Here is a 16961-nt window from a genome sequence, read left to right on the forward strand (position 1 = left end):
ACTTCAAAGTGTTTATGAAGTCCAACTGGATCATAAGTTTTGCACTTCGAATTTGGCTAGGGCGAGCATGAGATATTTCACTTCAGATAAAAGCTCCGCTAAGGAGCTTTCATGAAACAAAGTTTATTTAAGTACAAAGTTAACATGTATAAAAAGAAAATTAGCAATAACTTTGACCAATTACAAACAAGAAAAAAAAAATCATGATATTGTATAACCCTGAATGAATATAGGAAATGTCCGAATTAAACCTATCCCATAAACAAAACCCTTTCCACAGGTTTAACACAGCAAAGACTAATGCTCTTGAGATACTGATATTTAGTCCTTTGGTTGAATGTTGCAGTTCTGAGGCACACACAGACAAGCTTGGAGTCAGAACTGCTTCCCAAAACATCAGTGAGACTCTAGTCAAGCGAATCACCAACAGCAAATTTTCTACTCCAGGAAGGCCAGGAACCTTGCTTCTAGCTAACAGCAGATTTTCCAAAATCAGAGGAAAAGAGAAGCACTGCTTTCTTGTTTGATATCCACCCCCTTCTAACCTAAAACCGCTGCCAGCCACATTAAAAGTGAAACCTTGAATTCACTAAGAAAAGAAAACTGTCCAAAATACATGACCTGCCACAGTCTTCCTCTTAACAATGCAGAGTCATAAAACTCCAACCAGAATGTACCGGAGGCCCATAGTAAAAATAAACAAAACCCTACTTAAGGTATTGAACCAGTAATAAAAGGACTGCTAGCAGCCAGCCCGGCAACACTGAAACCAAAAAGGCCTTGCTTACAACTGCAGAGAACATGTTTTTTTTCATTCTTAAAGGTACCCAAACAACAAAAGCCATAGATTTACATCAGTTTACCTGATCTAGGAAATTCTCCAGGTCAACAACTTCTATTCTGATGCCTACTTGTTCCTTACTTTTACTCTTCCATTTGCATTGGCAGATTTTTTTTTGCCATGTTTTATTATTTTTCCCCTTGCTTGAAAACACCTCTAAACACTTACCACTTAATTAGGCATGGGTTTTTCCAATTTCCTCTCTTAATGTCACTCAGGTTGATGTTCAGGTCTTTACCACGATTAAAAGGTGGACTAATTTGATCCATAACATCTTGCAGGCTTAATAAAGATCTGCACATCAAAAACATCATCTATTCTTTCCACAGATACAGCCTGGCTGCTGTATTTTTTTGCCTGTTTTCCTGCTATATGAAACTGCCTTTTTGGGGGTCTCACACTGCATTACTCTGAAATTCAGTCAGAAAGAAAGAATTACATTGATAAGTAAACGATCCCTCCTCATCCTTCTCGATTTGTCTGCAGCCTTTGACTCTGGATGGGTCTATTCTTGTCTGGTTCCATTTTTATATAACAATAGCCAGTGCTTCATTTTCCAATGGTTTCTCTTGCCATTTCCTCTGATGTCCCCAAGGATCTATCCTTGTCTCTCTTCTATTTCTCACGTGATGCCCTTTCGTGACATCATCCAAAAGCACTGCTACTTTTTTCACGTGTACACTGATGACACTCAGTTCTACCTCTCTATACTCCAAAATTATCAAACTGTTTATCTGGCAAGCGCTACCGGTGAGCAGAATTTTCCTTCAATTAAATATTGAGCAAATTGAAGCCATTGTCTATGGATCCTGCTTCAAATTTCATTCCCTCTCTCTGGCAGCCACATTAGACAATCCAGACTGTTTGCAACCTTGGTGTCACATTTGACCCTTAAATGAGCTTTTGAACACATATGTTGCAACATCACTAAGACCATCTGTTTACAGCTTCCTTAACATGGCCTGACTTTGCTTCTATCACCCACCTCTGCTCGCTGGCCTACAATGTCACCTGGTCAAGCAATGTCGTGATTTTAAAATTCTCATAGTTATTTTCAAATTCATCCATGGTCTCATCTCTCCTAGCAATTAAGAATGGTAGTGGCATAGAGGTAATGTCACTGCACTAGTAAACCAGAGGCCCAGGCTAATACTCTGGGGACACAGGTTCAACTCCACCCATGGCAGCTAAGATGTATTGTCAGCACAGCCAATGTCACTCTCTCCTTTGTCTTTGAAGTGATGTTGACCTGGTTCCAGAAGAGTCTTACCCCAAAGTCATGGTATCACTGTATCAACAAAGACACTAATCCTCCAAGTTTTCTCTCTCAATCTCTCATTCCTCCTTCCTTTTTTGGGGATGGTCCAAATTCACCCTTTCTATTGGCTATAGGAAGCAAATCATCTGTGTCACCTCACCTCTGTAACTAGAGCCATATAGACTAAAGATGTGTTAATCCCTTTTCCCTTGGGGCCGCTCAAGAGTTTATGCTACAAACAAATGCTCTTTCCTTTCCAGCTACAAAGAAGCCATGAATAAAACCATTCTTTTGTCAACATATTTTAACCCAAGCTCCACAGGTTTCAAAAAATAAAGGTTCCTCTCCGCCACAGATCAATTAGAGCAATACATGGTTTGTTTAAACATTGTGCCATCTTAATTCAGACTATTTCAGCCATTCCTTCAAACTGGTTTTTAAAAAAAGCCCAACTGCATTGTGGGCCATTAAGACACATACAGCTGCTTCAGCTTAAGACTCAAAGGAACTTTGCTGTACAACAATAAAACAACTTTGTTTCTTCACAAATAAAGTGTCTTCCTGTAAAGCATTCCACCAGCAGAAATTCAAACTCACCCTTTTAAAAAGTGGTTAAGGAATAAATTCCAAATATGTTAAGGATTCTACTATTTTCTAAACGGTGACAAAATTCATAATGCTAAAGTGCAAAGGGACTTGGGAGTCCTAGTCCAGGATTCTCTAAAGGTAAACTTGCAGGTTGAGTCCGTAATTAAGAAAGCAAATGTAATGTTGTCATTTATCTCAAGAGGCTTGGAATACAAAAGCAGGGATGTACTTCTGAGGCTTTATAAAGCACTGGTTAGGCCCCATTTGGAGTACTGTGAGCAATTTTGGGCCCCACACCTCAGGAAGGACATACTGGCACTGGAGCGGGTCCAGCGGAGATTCACACGGATGATCCCAGGAATGGTAGGCCTGACATACGATGAACGTCTGAGGATCGTGGGATTATATTCATTGGAGTTTAGGAGGTTGAGGGGAGATCTGATAGAAACTTACAAGATAATGAACGGCTTAGATAGGATGGACGTAGGGAAGTTGTTTCCATTAACAGGGGAGACTAGGACGCGGGGGCACAGCCTTAGAATAAAAGGGAGTCACTTTAGAACAGAGACGAGGAGAAATTTCTTCAGCCAGAGAGTGGTGGGTCTGTGGAATTCATTGCCACAGAGGGCTGTGGAGGCCGAGACGTTGAGCGTCTTCAAGACAGAAATTGATAAATTCTTGATTTCTCGAGGAATTAAGGGCTATGGGGAGAGAGCGGGTAAATGGAGTTGAAATCAACCATGATTGAATGGTGGAGTGGACTCGATGGGCCGAATGGCCTTACTTCCGCTCCTATGTCTTATGGTCTTATGGTCTTATTGACCAGAATCTGAACTGGACTAGCCGTATAAATAGTGTGGCTACAAGGGCAAGTCAGAGGTTGGGCATTCTGTGATGAGCAACTCACCACCTGACTCCCCAAAGTCTTTCCACCACCCACAAGGTCAAGGAGTGTGATGGAATATTCTTCACTTGCCTGGATGGGTGCAGCTCCAACAACACTCAAGAAGCTTGACACCATCCAGGAAAAAGCAGTCTGCTTGATTGGCGCCCCATCCACCACCTTCAACATGCACTCCCTCCAACACCAACACACAATGGCAGCAGTGTGTACCACCTACAAGATTTACTGCTAGGCTCTTTGATAGCACCTTACAAACCTATAACTTCTTCCACCTAAGGACAAGGGAATGTCACCCAATTACAAGTTCCCCTCCAAGCCACACACCATCCTTACTTGGGACTATAATCACTTGCTGGATTAAAATCCTGGAACTCCCTTCCTAACTAAACTATGGGTTTTCCTTGAGTTGGTCCACTCAAGGACAAAGGAGGGAAATTATGCATAGAACCAAAGGAAGTGCTAAGATCCTTAATGAGTACTTTGCATCGGTATTCACAAAGGAGGGGGACACGTTGATTGATGGGTGTCTCGGAGGGGAATGTAATCCCTCTAAAGCAAGTCATCATAACGAGGGAGGAAGTGTTAGGTGTATTAAAAAGCATTAAGGTAGACAAACCCCCAGGGCCAGATGGCATCTATCCCAGACTGAGGGAGCCAAGAGAGGATAAAAGCAAATTACTGTGGATGCTGGAATCTGAAACCAAAAGAGAAAATGCTAGAAAATCTCAGCCGGTCTGGCAGCATCTGTCAGGAGAGAAAACAAAGGGTCATCTGGACTTGAAACGTCAGCTCTTTTCTCTCCTTATGGATGTTGCCAGACCTGCTGAGAGTTTCCAGTATTTTCTCTTTCGGAAACGAGAGAGGAAATTGCTGGGCCTCTAACAGAGATCTTTGTTTCCTCGTTGGTCACAGGTGAGGTCCCAGAGGATTGGAGGATAGCCAATGTTGTCCCGTTATTGAAGGAGGGATAGGATCTATATCTGGAACTGAATGGTCTTATTAGCAACAAACAGCATGGTTTTGTGCGAGGGAGGTCAGGTCTTACTAATTTGAGTTTTTTGAGGAGGTGACAAAAATGATTGACAGGGGAAGGGCCATGGATGTTGTCTGCATGGACTTTAGTAAAGCATTTGACAAGGTCCCTCATAGCAGGCTGGTGCAAAAGATTAAATCACACGGGATCAAGGGTGAACTAGCTAGATGGATTCAGAACTGGCTTGGCCACAGAAGATGGAGGGTAACAGTGGAAGGGTGTTTTTCTGAATGGAGGTCTGGAACTAGTGTTGTTCCATAGAGATCGGTGCCGGGACCTCTGTTGTTTGGAATATATATAAATGACTTGGAAGAAAACATAGCTGGTCTGATTAGCAAGTTTGTGGATGATATTAAGATTGCTGGAGTTGCAGATAGTGGTGAAGATTGTCAGAGAATACAGCAAGATATAGATAGATTGGAAAATTGGGCAGAGAAATGGCAGATGGAATTTAATTTGGACAAATGCGAGGTGATGGATTTTGGTAGATTCAATTCAGGTGGGAACTATAAAATAAACAGCAGAACCATCAGGAGCATCGACACACACAGAGACCTGGGAGTACAGGTCCACAGATCCTTTAAAGCAGCAGCACAGGTGGAAAAGGTGGTGAAGAAAGCATATGGCATGCTTGCCTTCATTGGCCAGAGCACCGAGTATAAAAGTTGGCAAATTATGTTAGTTATATAAAACGTTGGTGAGGCCACATTTGGAATATTGTGTCCAATTCTGGTTGCCACACTACTAGAAGGACATGGAAGCTTTGGAGGGAGTACAGAAAAGGTTTACCAAGATGTTGCCTGGTATGGAGGGTACTCGCTATGAAGAGAGATTGAAAAAACTGGGATCGTTCTCCTTGGAAAGACGGAGGCTGAGGGGCAACCTGACAGAAGTTTATAAAATTATGAGGGGCATAGATAAGGTGAACAGTTGTAAGTTTTTTCCCAGGGCAAAAATGACAATTACAAGGGGGCACAAGTTCAAGGTAAGGGCGAATGGTGCAGTAGAGATGTGCAGTGGAATTTCTTTTTACAAAGAGGGTGGTGGGGGCCTGGAATGTACTGCCACGTAAGGTGGTTGAGGCAGACACATTAGCGACATTTAAGATTTATCTGGATAGACACATGAACAGGCAGGGAATAGAGGGATACAGGCGGTTAGTCTCAGTAGGACAATGTGATCGGTGCAGGCTTGGTGGGCCAAAGGGCTGTTCCTGTGCTGTACTGTACTTTGTTCTTTACAGCAGTTCAAGAAGGCAGCTCATCACCATCTTCAAAAGGGAAATTAAGTATGGGTAAAAAACACTGGTCTAGCAAGCGGCATCCACATCCTATGAACAAACAAAAGAAATCTCCTGCAGCCCCACGACCCTCCAAGCTATCAACATTCCTTTAATTCTGTCTCTTAAGCATCCCCAATTAAATGCTCCACCATTGGGAACTTTTAGATGGCTAGCCCTAGGCTCTGAAATTCCCTCTCGCCACTAACTCTCTTTCCATCTGTAAGATTATCCTTACGGCCTACTGCTTTGATGTTTTTGGCTCATAAAACTTCTGTGAAAGCTCTTTGGGCATTTTATCATGTTAAAGGTGCTACAGAAGTATTTGTTGACATGGCATCTTTCTCAACTTTAAGAAGTGCCAAATTTTGGTGGTTTACAGGAATTTACAGTAAAGTGGTCACTGTTGTACCGTAGTAGCCAATTTGTGCACAGCAAGGTCCCACAAACTGCAGTGAATTAATGAATAACCAGTTTTGTTACTTGTCCCATTAAACATATTGCCAGTATTGCCAATCCAGAATGATGCTACAATTGCAGTCTTAATCCAACCCTGAAACCTTTTACATGGTTATATAAATGTGTCATTTCAGGGTCTGTAAGGATTTCCAACAACTGCTGCATGGAAAGAAGCAACAAACACTGAAGGTTAAAGCTGTCAGGGAAAAAGATGCAAAGGTCTGAGATCAGGTATCAGCCAACTCAGAACAGCTTCTTCCCTGCTGCCATCTGACTTTTGAATGGGCCTACCTCGCATTAAGTTGATCTTTCTCTACACCCTAGCTATGACTGTGACACTACATTCTGCACTCTCTCCTTCTCTATGAACGGTATGGCTTGTCTGTAAAGTGCGCAAGAAACAATACTGTATACCAATACATGTGACTTTTAATAAATCAAATCAGATTGGGATGAGAGCATTTTGGACACCTTATTCTGACTATATTGTAAACACAAATTACACCAACACACAAACATTGTATGTCACTGATGTTTGAATTGTGAGTTTTTACAGTTAAGCTGGACCACCCTAAACTGCCTCTGATTTTAGTGAAATTACCTCCAGGCGCGGATCAGCTTTCAGACTCGCCGCCAGCTCCTGCGCTCCCTGCTGCATCACCCAGCCCTGCACCGGGCCAGCCACTGGCCCCGAGTCCGGGCTCCTGCTCCCTCTGGCCGGACTGTCCACTGGCCCCGAGTCCGTGTTCCCGTTCTCTCTGGCCGAATCGGCCACTGGCCCCGACACCGGGCTGCTGCTGCTCCCTCCGTCCGGGTTGTACACCGGCTCCGGCCTCCCGCTGCCTGCGGCCACTGGCCCCGAGTCCGGCCTCCCTCCGGCCGCTCGCTCCAGCTCCATCCCCTCAGCCATTGAACAATTGATTTCTGAACCGCTTCTAGGCCGGTTACCTCGGCGACGGCACGGAGCACCTCACCACTGGCTTGGCGCCACTGACCCTCCCAGCCTGCAGGCGGCGCTGTGATCGTGCCCTGCGAGGCGCCACCTAGTGGACGGAAGGCCGAAGCGTTCAGCACTCACCTGCCTGTCACTGAGGCACTGCGGAATCTGAAGCAGTTTCTGCGGCTGCAAACAGTAGCATAGTCACTGGCCCAGTATTCCAGCGACCCAGGTTAATGCAGATCGTGATATTTTATTTCAATAAAGGTCTAATGGTCACCATGAAGCCATTGTCAACCCATCTGGTTCATTAATGTGCTTTAGGGAAGGAAATCTGCCATCCTTAGCTGTCTGGCCTTCATGTGATTCCAGATCCTCCAGCACAATTAGAGATGGACAATAAATGCTGGCCCAGTCAGCAACGCCCACATCCTGTGAAAGAATTTTTAAAAATTGGCCCAAAAAATTGTTGACAGACTAACGAATGGTATCTGCTGCTAGACTTTGATTATTCCCATTTGATAGAGACAATGCAAGTTTGCGAGTTAGAAGCATAGCCTCTCCAATGTAATACAGTAAATCCTCATTTTAAGTTATGGTTGCATTTCTCGAAATTGCATCTTTTACTTGTGTATTCCTAGCTGAAGTAACTTGCAAAATAAAATTAATCACTAAATATAAAATAAATCCTGTAGAAATTAGAACATAGAACATAGAACAGTACAGCACAGAACAGGCTCTTTGGCCCACGATGTTGTGCCGAGCTTTATCTGAAACCAAGATCAAGCTATCCCACTCCCTATCATCCTGGTGTGCTCCATGTGCCTATCCAATAACCGCTTAAATGTTCCTAAAGTGTCTGACTCCACTATCACTGCAGGCAGTCCATTCCACACCCCAACCACTCTGCGTAAAGAACCTACCTCTGATATCCTTCCTATATCTCCCACCACGAACCCTATAGTTATGCCCCCTTGTAATAGCTCCATCCACCCGAGGAAATAGTCTTTGAACGTTCACTCTATCTGTCCCCTTCATCATTTTATAAACCTCTATTAAGTCTCCCCTCAGCCTCCTCCGCTCCAGAGAGAACAGCCCTAGCTCCCTCAACCTTTCCTCATAAGACCTACCCTCCAAACCAGGCAGCATCCTGGTAAATCTCCTCTGTACTCTTTCCAGCGCTTCCACATCCTTCTTATAGTGAGGTGACCAGAACTGCACACAATATTCCAAATGTGGTCTCACCAAGGTCCTGTACAGTTGCAGCATAAATTAAAATTAGATAATACTCACCAGTCTCAGGACTTTTTAAAACATCTAATTGCTCAGCTGATGGCTTTTCTTGCAGCATCAGGCACACTACCAGCATTTACTGGGCATTTCTGGCTCATGTTTAAAAATAATTTAAAAGTCACACCCAAAGTAAGCACTCCTGAAACTTCAAAAATTAAATCAAATTTAAATCTAACTTTTTTTCTGTAAAAACTCTGGCTTTCAATGCCTGTGGGTTTTATGCAAAAAAAATTGAAATTGCCTCAAATACAGTACAAACAGCCTCCATTGCAATGTGCCAATTGCAAGGTCGCAGAACATGAAGGGAACCAACACATGATGACGTATGCTGCGTAACAACAAGGGGTGACGATGACACATGTGCCAATGAAGATGGATGACCTGCGATCACATGCACGCAATGAAAACAGACAGCAATGTCACAAGGAAGGTGATGACATGAAACGACTCTAAAGCAGACTCTGTCACGGCACCGGGGAAAACTGACTTAGAACAAGTTATATATGCCCTGTTTGTGAACCCAATCCTCCACTCACCTGATGAAAGCTCGTGCTACCAAATAAACCTGTTGGACTTTAACCTGGTGTTGTGAGACTTCTTACTGTGCCTACCCCAGTCCAACGCCGGCATCTCCACATCATGACTTAGGACAAGATAGTGCCACCAAAGGGCAGTATGCAGAGTCTGCCCATTCTGCCTATGTCTGTATGGGTTTCCTCTGGGTGCTCCACTTTCCTTCCACAGTCCAAAGACGTGCTGGTTAGGTGCATTGGCCATGCTAAATTCTCCCTCAGTGCACCCGAACAGGCACCAGAGTATGACGACTAGGGGATTTTCACAGTAATTTCATTGCAATGTTAATGGAAGCCTACTTGTGATACTAATAAATAAACTTAAAAATCCAGAGCAAATCACTCCCATAAAGAAGCTAGCCTAATAGAACTACAATTATAACAAACTATCGACTCACAGGGAAGTGTGGCAACATGTTTTCTAACCAGAAAAAGATGGATAATCTAGCATGACCTGTTACCAATCTATTAGTGTCCTCCCACAAATCAGTCATTAATAGTACCGTCAAGAAACATCTACTCATCATTAACACACATAATGATGCACAGTTCAGGTTTCACCAGAAGCACTCTATTGCTATCCTCAGCATAGCCTTAATATGGACACGAGCTAAATGTTTCAAGATAAGGCGCAATCAAGAAGGATACCCAGCAGCCCTACAAAACTGAAGTAAATGTTGTTGTGTCTCTCAGATAAAACGTGCCAGTGGCTGAAGTTACACCAATGCAAAGGAAAATAATTATGGTTGTTGGAGGTTTGTCGTGTCTCATCACAGCAGGAGTTGCTAATGGAGCATCTCAGTACAACTACCTGCAACTGTTTCAATGATCCCTTTGCCATAATGTCAGGAATGGGGGTATATATTGACAATTCTAATGCTGTTTGATCTATTCACAACTCTATTGTGACAGGGCCTATGCCATCAGCATGAGGGGGAGGGGGACACTTTAAAAAAAAATCAGACTGAACAAACAACATGGCTACATGAACATGGCTGAGACTGGGTATTCAGCAATTAGACGTTTACCTCCTGACTCCTCAAAACTTCTCTCTCATCTGCAAGGCTCATGCCAGGATGGGAGAGGTTTCAACATCACTGAATATGCTCAATACCACAAGGGACAGAGCAGTTTCCTTGACTAGTGCCCTTCCACTGTACGCAATATCCATTGCATCATCACCACCAGACTGTAGTATGAATAATATGTGGCATGCAATGCAACAGTTCATCAATGTTACTTATAGCACCTTCATGCTTTGCAATTTCCATCACCAAGAAAGGCAAGAGCAGCAATAACATGGGAACACTCAAGTCACACATCACCCTGGTATTGCTTTTCCTTCACCAGCACTGGAATTTCCTACTGAACAGCAGTGTGGTACCACCAAAAACTGCAGCACTCCTCCGAGCAACTAGGGAAGAGCAATAAATGTGGGCATGACCAAGAAACAAATAATAACAGAAAGCAGGGAAAATAAGACAAAAGCCAACTGTCAGATCTCTACTTAAACTCAGCATTGAAATGTTCTTCTCTCTTCACCTCCAGAGGGATCTCGGCCACAGAACATATTTAAATGCTAGGATTGGAGTTTGTGAGGTGGGGTAGAGAAAGAGTGAGTGTGTGTGTAGTGGGGACAAAGAGGAGGATAGCAGTTAAGGAAATCACTATCATCAAATCTGGGGAAGATCGGTACAAAAACGGCAGTACTTGCAGGGGTAGAAGTGGCAAGTCCACTGATAAAGAGAAGGGACCATTACTGACGTCTCTCTCTCTCTCTGCTCCCATAACTGCACCAAGAGACCACAGCTTATTCAGATTCATAATTATAAATAGCTGCAAAACTCTTTGGGGATTATCTTTACTTGTGGTTGCATCATCTGCTAGTGCAGAAGGTACCTTGCAACAACATTACTGTACTTTCCTATCCAACAGTGGCAGGCCTTCTCTATGTGACTTTCCCCCCCCCCCAAGCCTATAATGTGATACCAGACATGGAGTGGAATTTTCCCAAACTTGCACAAAGTGCTGGATCAGGCTAGAAAAGCTGTGTGAAAATCACTGGCTTCACCGACACCTTTTCTCACCTGATTGCACAGAGTGCTGTTTAATTTCAAAGTACTGGTGAGGATCACACAGCCACGTTGGGGCAGGGGTGGTCCTAAACACACCGACAAAGCCAGAATTCTGATATCGGGGTGCCCTTTCCTCCCACCCTTATCAATATGACCCGAGGCAAGTATGAAACGTTGGGAGAAAATGACAAAGAGCCACAGCAACCCTACCCTACTCTGGATATCTGGACCTGCGCATGGGTTTCCTGCCATTGAGAGTCTGTCTTTCATTTATAATTAGGCTCAAACTTTGGAAGGTAGTCTAGGTTCATAGCAGGATTAGGGCATGAAGGAAACATCTTATCCCAAATCCCCTTCAGCTTAAAAAAAACCTTGGAAGAAAATACAGCCTTGACCTCCTCTTGGGAAATAAGGAAGAGCAGGCGACAGAAGTTTTAGTGAGGGATCACTTTGGGACCAGTGATCATAATTCCATTAGTTTTAAGCTAGTTTTGGGGAATGATAGGTCTGGTCCAAAAGTTAAAATTCTAAACTGGGGCAAGACCAATTTTGATGGTATCAGGCAGGAGGGTTCAGCTGTTAATTGGGGGGAGTCTGTGGAAAGGCAAAGGGACGTCTGGTAAGTGGGAGGCTTTGAAAAGTGTGTTAACCAGGGTTCAGGGTAAGCACATTCTTCTTAAAGTGAAGGGCAAGGCTGGTAGAAGTAGGGAACTCTGGATGACTTGGGATATTGAGGCCCTGGTCAAGAAGAAGAAGGAGGCACATGACGTGCATAGGCAGCTGGGATCAAGTGGATCCCTTGAAGAGTATAGAGGGTGTAGGAGTAGAGTTAAGAGAGAAATCAGGAGGGCAAAAAGGGGATGCAAAATCGTTTTGGCAGATAAGGCAATGGAGAATCCAAAGAGCTTCTACAAATACATAAAGGGCAAAAGAGTAACTAGGGAGAGAGTCGGACCTCTTAAGGATCCACATAGTCATCTTTGTGCGGATCCACAAGAGATGGGTGAGATTCTAAATGAATATTTCTCATCAGTATTCACTGTTGAGTAAAGCATGGATGTTAAGGAACTTGGGGAAATAAATAGTGATGTCTTGAGTGTATATATAACAGAGAAAGAGGTGCTGGAAGTCTTAAAGCGCATCAAGGTAGATAAATCCCCGGGACCTGATTAAGTGTATCCCAGGACACTGTGGGAGGCTAGGGAGGAAATTGCAGGTCCCCTAATAGAAAAATTTGAATTATCAATAGTCACAGGTGAGGTGCCTGAAGATTGGAGGTTGGCAAATGTTGTGCCTTTGTTTAAGAAGGGCTGCAGGGAAAAGCCTGGAAACTACAGGCCAGTGAGCCTCACATCCGTAGTGGGCAAGTTGTTAGAAGGTATTTTGAGAGACAGGATCTACAGGCATTTAGAGACAGAGGGGTTGATTAGGGACAGTCAGCATGGCTTTGTGGGTGGAAAAACCACAAATTTGATTGAGTTTTTTGTAGGGTTAACCAAGAAGGTAGATGAGGACAGTGCAGTTGATGTTGTCTCCATGGACTTTAGCAAGGCCTTTGACAAGGTACCACATGGTAGGTTGTTGCACAAGGTTAACTCTCATGGGATCCAGGGTGTGGTAGCCAAATGGATACAAAATTGGCTTGATGACAGAAGAGAGGGTGGTTGTAGAGGGTTGTTTTTCAAACTGGAGGCCTGTGACCAGTGGTGTGCCTCAGGGATCGGTGCTGGGTCAACTGTTATTTGTCATTTATATTAATGAATTGGATGATAATTTAGTAGGCATGATTAGTAAGTTTACAGATGACACCAAGATTGGTGGCATAGTGGACAGTGAAGAAGGTTATCTAGGATTGCAACGGGATCTTGATCAATTCGGCCAGTGGGCTGACGAATGGCAGATGGAGTTTAATTTAGATAAATACGAGGTGATGCATTTTGGTCGATCGAACCAGGGCAGGACTTACTTAGTTAACAGTAGGGCACTGGGGAGAGTTATAGAACAAAGAGATCTAGGGTTCATAGCTCCTTGAAAGTGGAGTCATAGGCGGACAGAGTGGTGAAGGCAGCATTCGGCATGCTTGGTTTCATTGGTCAGAACATTGAATACAGGAGTTGGGACGTCTTGTTGAAGTTGTACAAGACATTGGTAAGGCCACACTTGGAATACTGTGTACAGTTCTGGTCACCCTATTATAGCAAGGATATTATTAAACTACAAAGAGTGCAGAAAAGATTTACTAGGATGCTACCGGGACTTTATGGTTTGAGTTATCAGGAGAGGCTGGTTAGACTGGGACTTTTTTCTCTGGAGCATAGGAAACATAGGGCTGATCGTATAGAGGTCTATAAAATAATGAGCATAGATCAGCTAGATAGTCAATATCTTTTTCCAAAGATAGGGGAGTCTAAAACTAGAGGGAATAGGTTTAAGGCAAGAGGGAAGAGATACAAAAGGGTCCAGAGTAGCAATTTTTTCCACACAGAGGGTGGCGAGTGTCTGCCTCTACTACTACCAGAGGTAGTAGTAGAGGCAGATACAATTCTGTCTTTTAAAAAGCATTTAGACAGTTACATGCGTAAGATGGCTATAGAGGGATATGGGCCAAATGTGGGCAATTGGAACTAGTTAAGGGGTTTTAAAAAAAAGGGGGTGGCATGGACAAGTTGGGCCGAAAGGCCCATTTCTGTTTTGAATATAAACCTCCATGACTCTATGCCTATAAAAACTTAACACCTTTTGCTCTTTTAGTGATCATGTTAAATTAATGCTCTCTACTAATCCAGAACTGACAACTTGCATTTATATAGCACCTTTAAAATAAGTGAACATTCCAACCAGCAAAATTATCTTAATTTATCTCAATATGATTTATCTTATAATTTATCTCAACTTAATATCTTATCTTATTTATGTTTATCTTAATTTTGAGCACTATGCTTGTCTCTTTTCTCAACTTCCTCTCCTTTAATGAACTGTGCCTTGTTTTCATTAGTTTCTCCTCATATCTAGAAGTTTTTCCATCCCTGGTATCATATTAGTAATTTTTTTCTGTAAAACATTGCATTACCTTGACATCTTTTTGAAAACAGGGTGTCCAAAATTGGACACAGCTATGGACTGACCAATGATTTTGCATAACGTTAGCATCACCTCCTTGTTCTCAACATTTCTGTCAATAAAATTCAGGATTTAAAAAAATAACTGTTTCATCAGCTTTTAAAGATTCTTTCAGAACTGCCAACTCTGTGCTCTTGCACGCCTTTCTGTTTTGCTCATGCTTTATTTACATTCAACTTTGGTGGGAGTGGCGCTGCTAAACTCAGTTTTGAGGTCCCAGCAGGTTTGTATTTGTGGGAACAGTTTGAATTGGTCGGTTATTGATACCTTATTGAAAAGAAAAATACTGCAAAAACAAAACTTGTTGTCTAGCCAGCGTATGGCTTTGAGTAAAAATGAGTAGAAGAGCCCAATAATAGCTGATATGGAAGCAAAACTATTGCACTCATAAAACTTCTAAGTTTTAAGACTGGGATCATTGAAGTTCTGGGTCATTGGTACAATGAGATTTCTTTACAGTTCATTCTTTACATTTAGGATCCATTCAATGAGATTTTCAAGTGTATTATTATTCATTATAACAAGATATCTTTTCATGGAAAATTTGGTAATCCTTGCCTCAAAGAACAAGTGTGTCCATCATTTGGAGTGTTTGGTAGCATTCTGGTGGGTAAACAGGTGATGTTAAGGCTAATCTGTGCTTTATAGTTTCTTCAGAAAACAGAACAGGATACTACAACCAACTGAGTTTTACATGAACTCCTGGCTTCGAATTTTCTCTCCACCTCTGGTGTTGTAGAATTCCCACAGTGCAGAATGATAGCAATTCAGTCCATCGAGTCCGCACTGACTCTCTGAAAGAGGATCTTACCCAAGCCCACCAACTCCCCACCCCCTCCACCATCCCTACAACCCCATGTATTTACCCCACTAATCACCCTAACCTACATATCTTGGGATACTAAGGGGCAATTTACGATGGTCAATCTGCCTAACTTGCACATCTTTGGACTGTGGGAGAAAAGCGAAGCACCCAGAGGAAATCCACGCAGACACGGGGAGAAAGTGCAAACTCCATACAGACAGTCATCCAGAGCTGGAATCAAACTCAGGTCGCTGGCACTGTGAGGCAGCAATGCTAACCACTGTTCCATCTGGGTACTTGCTTTCGAAGGAGACCACACTTAGGTTGCATCAGGTGCAGCGATCCTGAGCAAGCTTCTCCCAGGACCAAAGGTCAATATCAAAAATGCTAAGCCAAGCCTTCAGAGAGTACTTCCTTTGACCCACCTCCCACAATAGAGTGCAGCCAAACTTGAGCTCTCCAGGGAAAATTCACCTTGGTAAACAAGTGTCAGGCATTCTAGCTACATGATCAGCCCAACTCAGCTGTGACTGTCTCAATATGGTATAGATGCCAGCATGGAAAAAAATAAGTGGTTGGTGGCAGATTTCCAACAGTTCTTTTTCCAATCGCTGCACCTAAATAAGCACTTAATTACCATTAAAAACACTTCCCAACACTCAATTTCTTTATGTTACTTCCAAACGTCTGCTAGATGTGTCTATAATATTGTTGCAGGAAACTATTCTTTGAAAATAGGTCATGTCAAACACAAGTATACAGTCATAAATGTGACACGACATTGAATTATATTTATGGAATGATCCAATAGATGTTTTCTATTTATACACAAAACATTAGTAATGAAACATTTTAGTTCTTAATTTAAAGTTTCATAGTTCATCCAATAATGTATCTTCGCAAAATTGGCATGAAGAACTGAATGAATAAAAATAATCTCTCAACTCCTGTTTAAGGCTTTAAAAATGTATTTTGAGTTATTGTTTCATAGAAGCAATCTGTTCTGTGGAAGTGAAACAAACTTGATCATACATATTCTTGACCTACTTATAGGACTGTGGTATGCACCACTTCACAGAAAAAAGGAAGGTCATCGTGTTTTCCGAGGTGAAGTTTAGCTAGAGCAAAAATAAATTGTTTATTGGAAGTCTGTTCAACAATAAATTTTCTCCAAGAACAGATGTTTGAGATACCACAAGTAAAATTCATGAAACATCTGTCCTATGATAGTCGCCAACAATATTTAATATGTTACAGACTCACATCTAGCATCCATTTGGAAGTCATGTAAAGAAACTGTATTAGGAAGTTTTTTTTGTAAAAAATATACTATATTTGCGCTAAAAATTAGCTTGTTCTAAATCTAAAGACAGCTCTAATGAATGGACTTATTCTGTTTCTTTGATAAGACTGTGGCTTAAAACCCACTTTATGGACGCAAAAAAATACTTGGGCCTGAAATCTCCGATCTCATATGCCCGGCACTCAGCCAAACCTCCATTCACAGCAGCGGGGCTGGAGAATCCCAGCCGTGGAAGAGGTCAGAGAATCCCAGCCCTGCTTTTGAACATAAGCCCTACAAATTTTGCAGGAATGAGAAGGGACTTGGCTGAGGCAGACTGGACAGCACTGCTAGAGGATAAATCAGTGGAAAACCAGTGGAAAGCACTAAAAAGCAAGATCATAAATGTACAAAGTAGACGCGTCCCCTCCAAAAATAAGAGTGGGACTGCCAAATTTAGACCCCTGGTTGTCTTGAGGAATACAGGGGAAGATCAAACAGAAAAAGAAAGTGCA

General features: G+C 42.6%; 1 protein-coding gene across 1 annotated transcript in view; it reads right to left on the reverse strand.

Annotated features, from left to right (window-relative positions):
- Window positions 1-7354, reverse strand: part of LOC144508491 (biogenesis of lysosome-related organelles complex 1 subunit 4-like) — a 33743-nt gene extending 26389 nt beyond the window's left edge. The window contains exon 1 of the mRNA XM_078236459.1: window positions 6964-7354. Within this exon, the coding sequence (XP_078092585.1) occupies window positions 6964-7272 (309 nt within the window). The 5' untranslated portion in view covers window positions 7273-7354. The remainder of the gene's footprint in view (window positions 1-6963) is intronic.
- Between the last annotated feature and the right edge of the window lie 9607 nt (window positions 7355-16961).

The sequence above is a fragment of the Mustelus asterias genome, chromosome 20 (genome assembly GCF_964213995.1).
Source record: "Mustelus asterias chromosome 20, sMusAst1.hap1.1, whole genome shotgun sequence".
In the NCBI taxonomy this organism is placed as follows: Eukaryota; Metazoa; Chordata; class Chondrichthyes; order Carcharhiniformes; family Triakidae; genus Mustelus; species Mustelus asterias.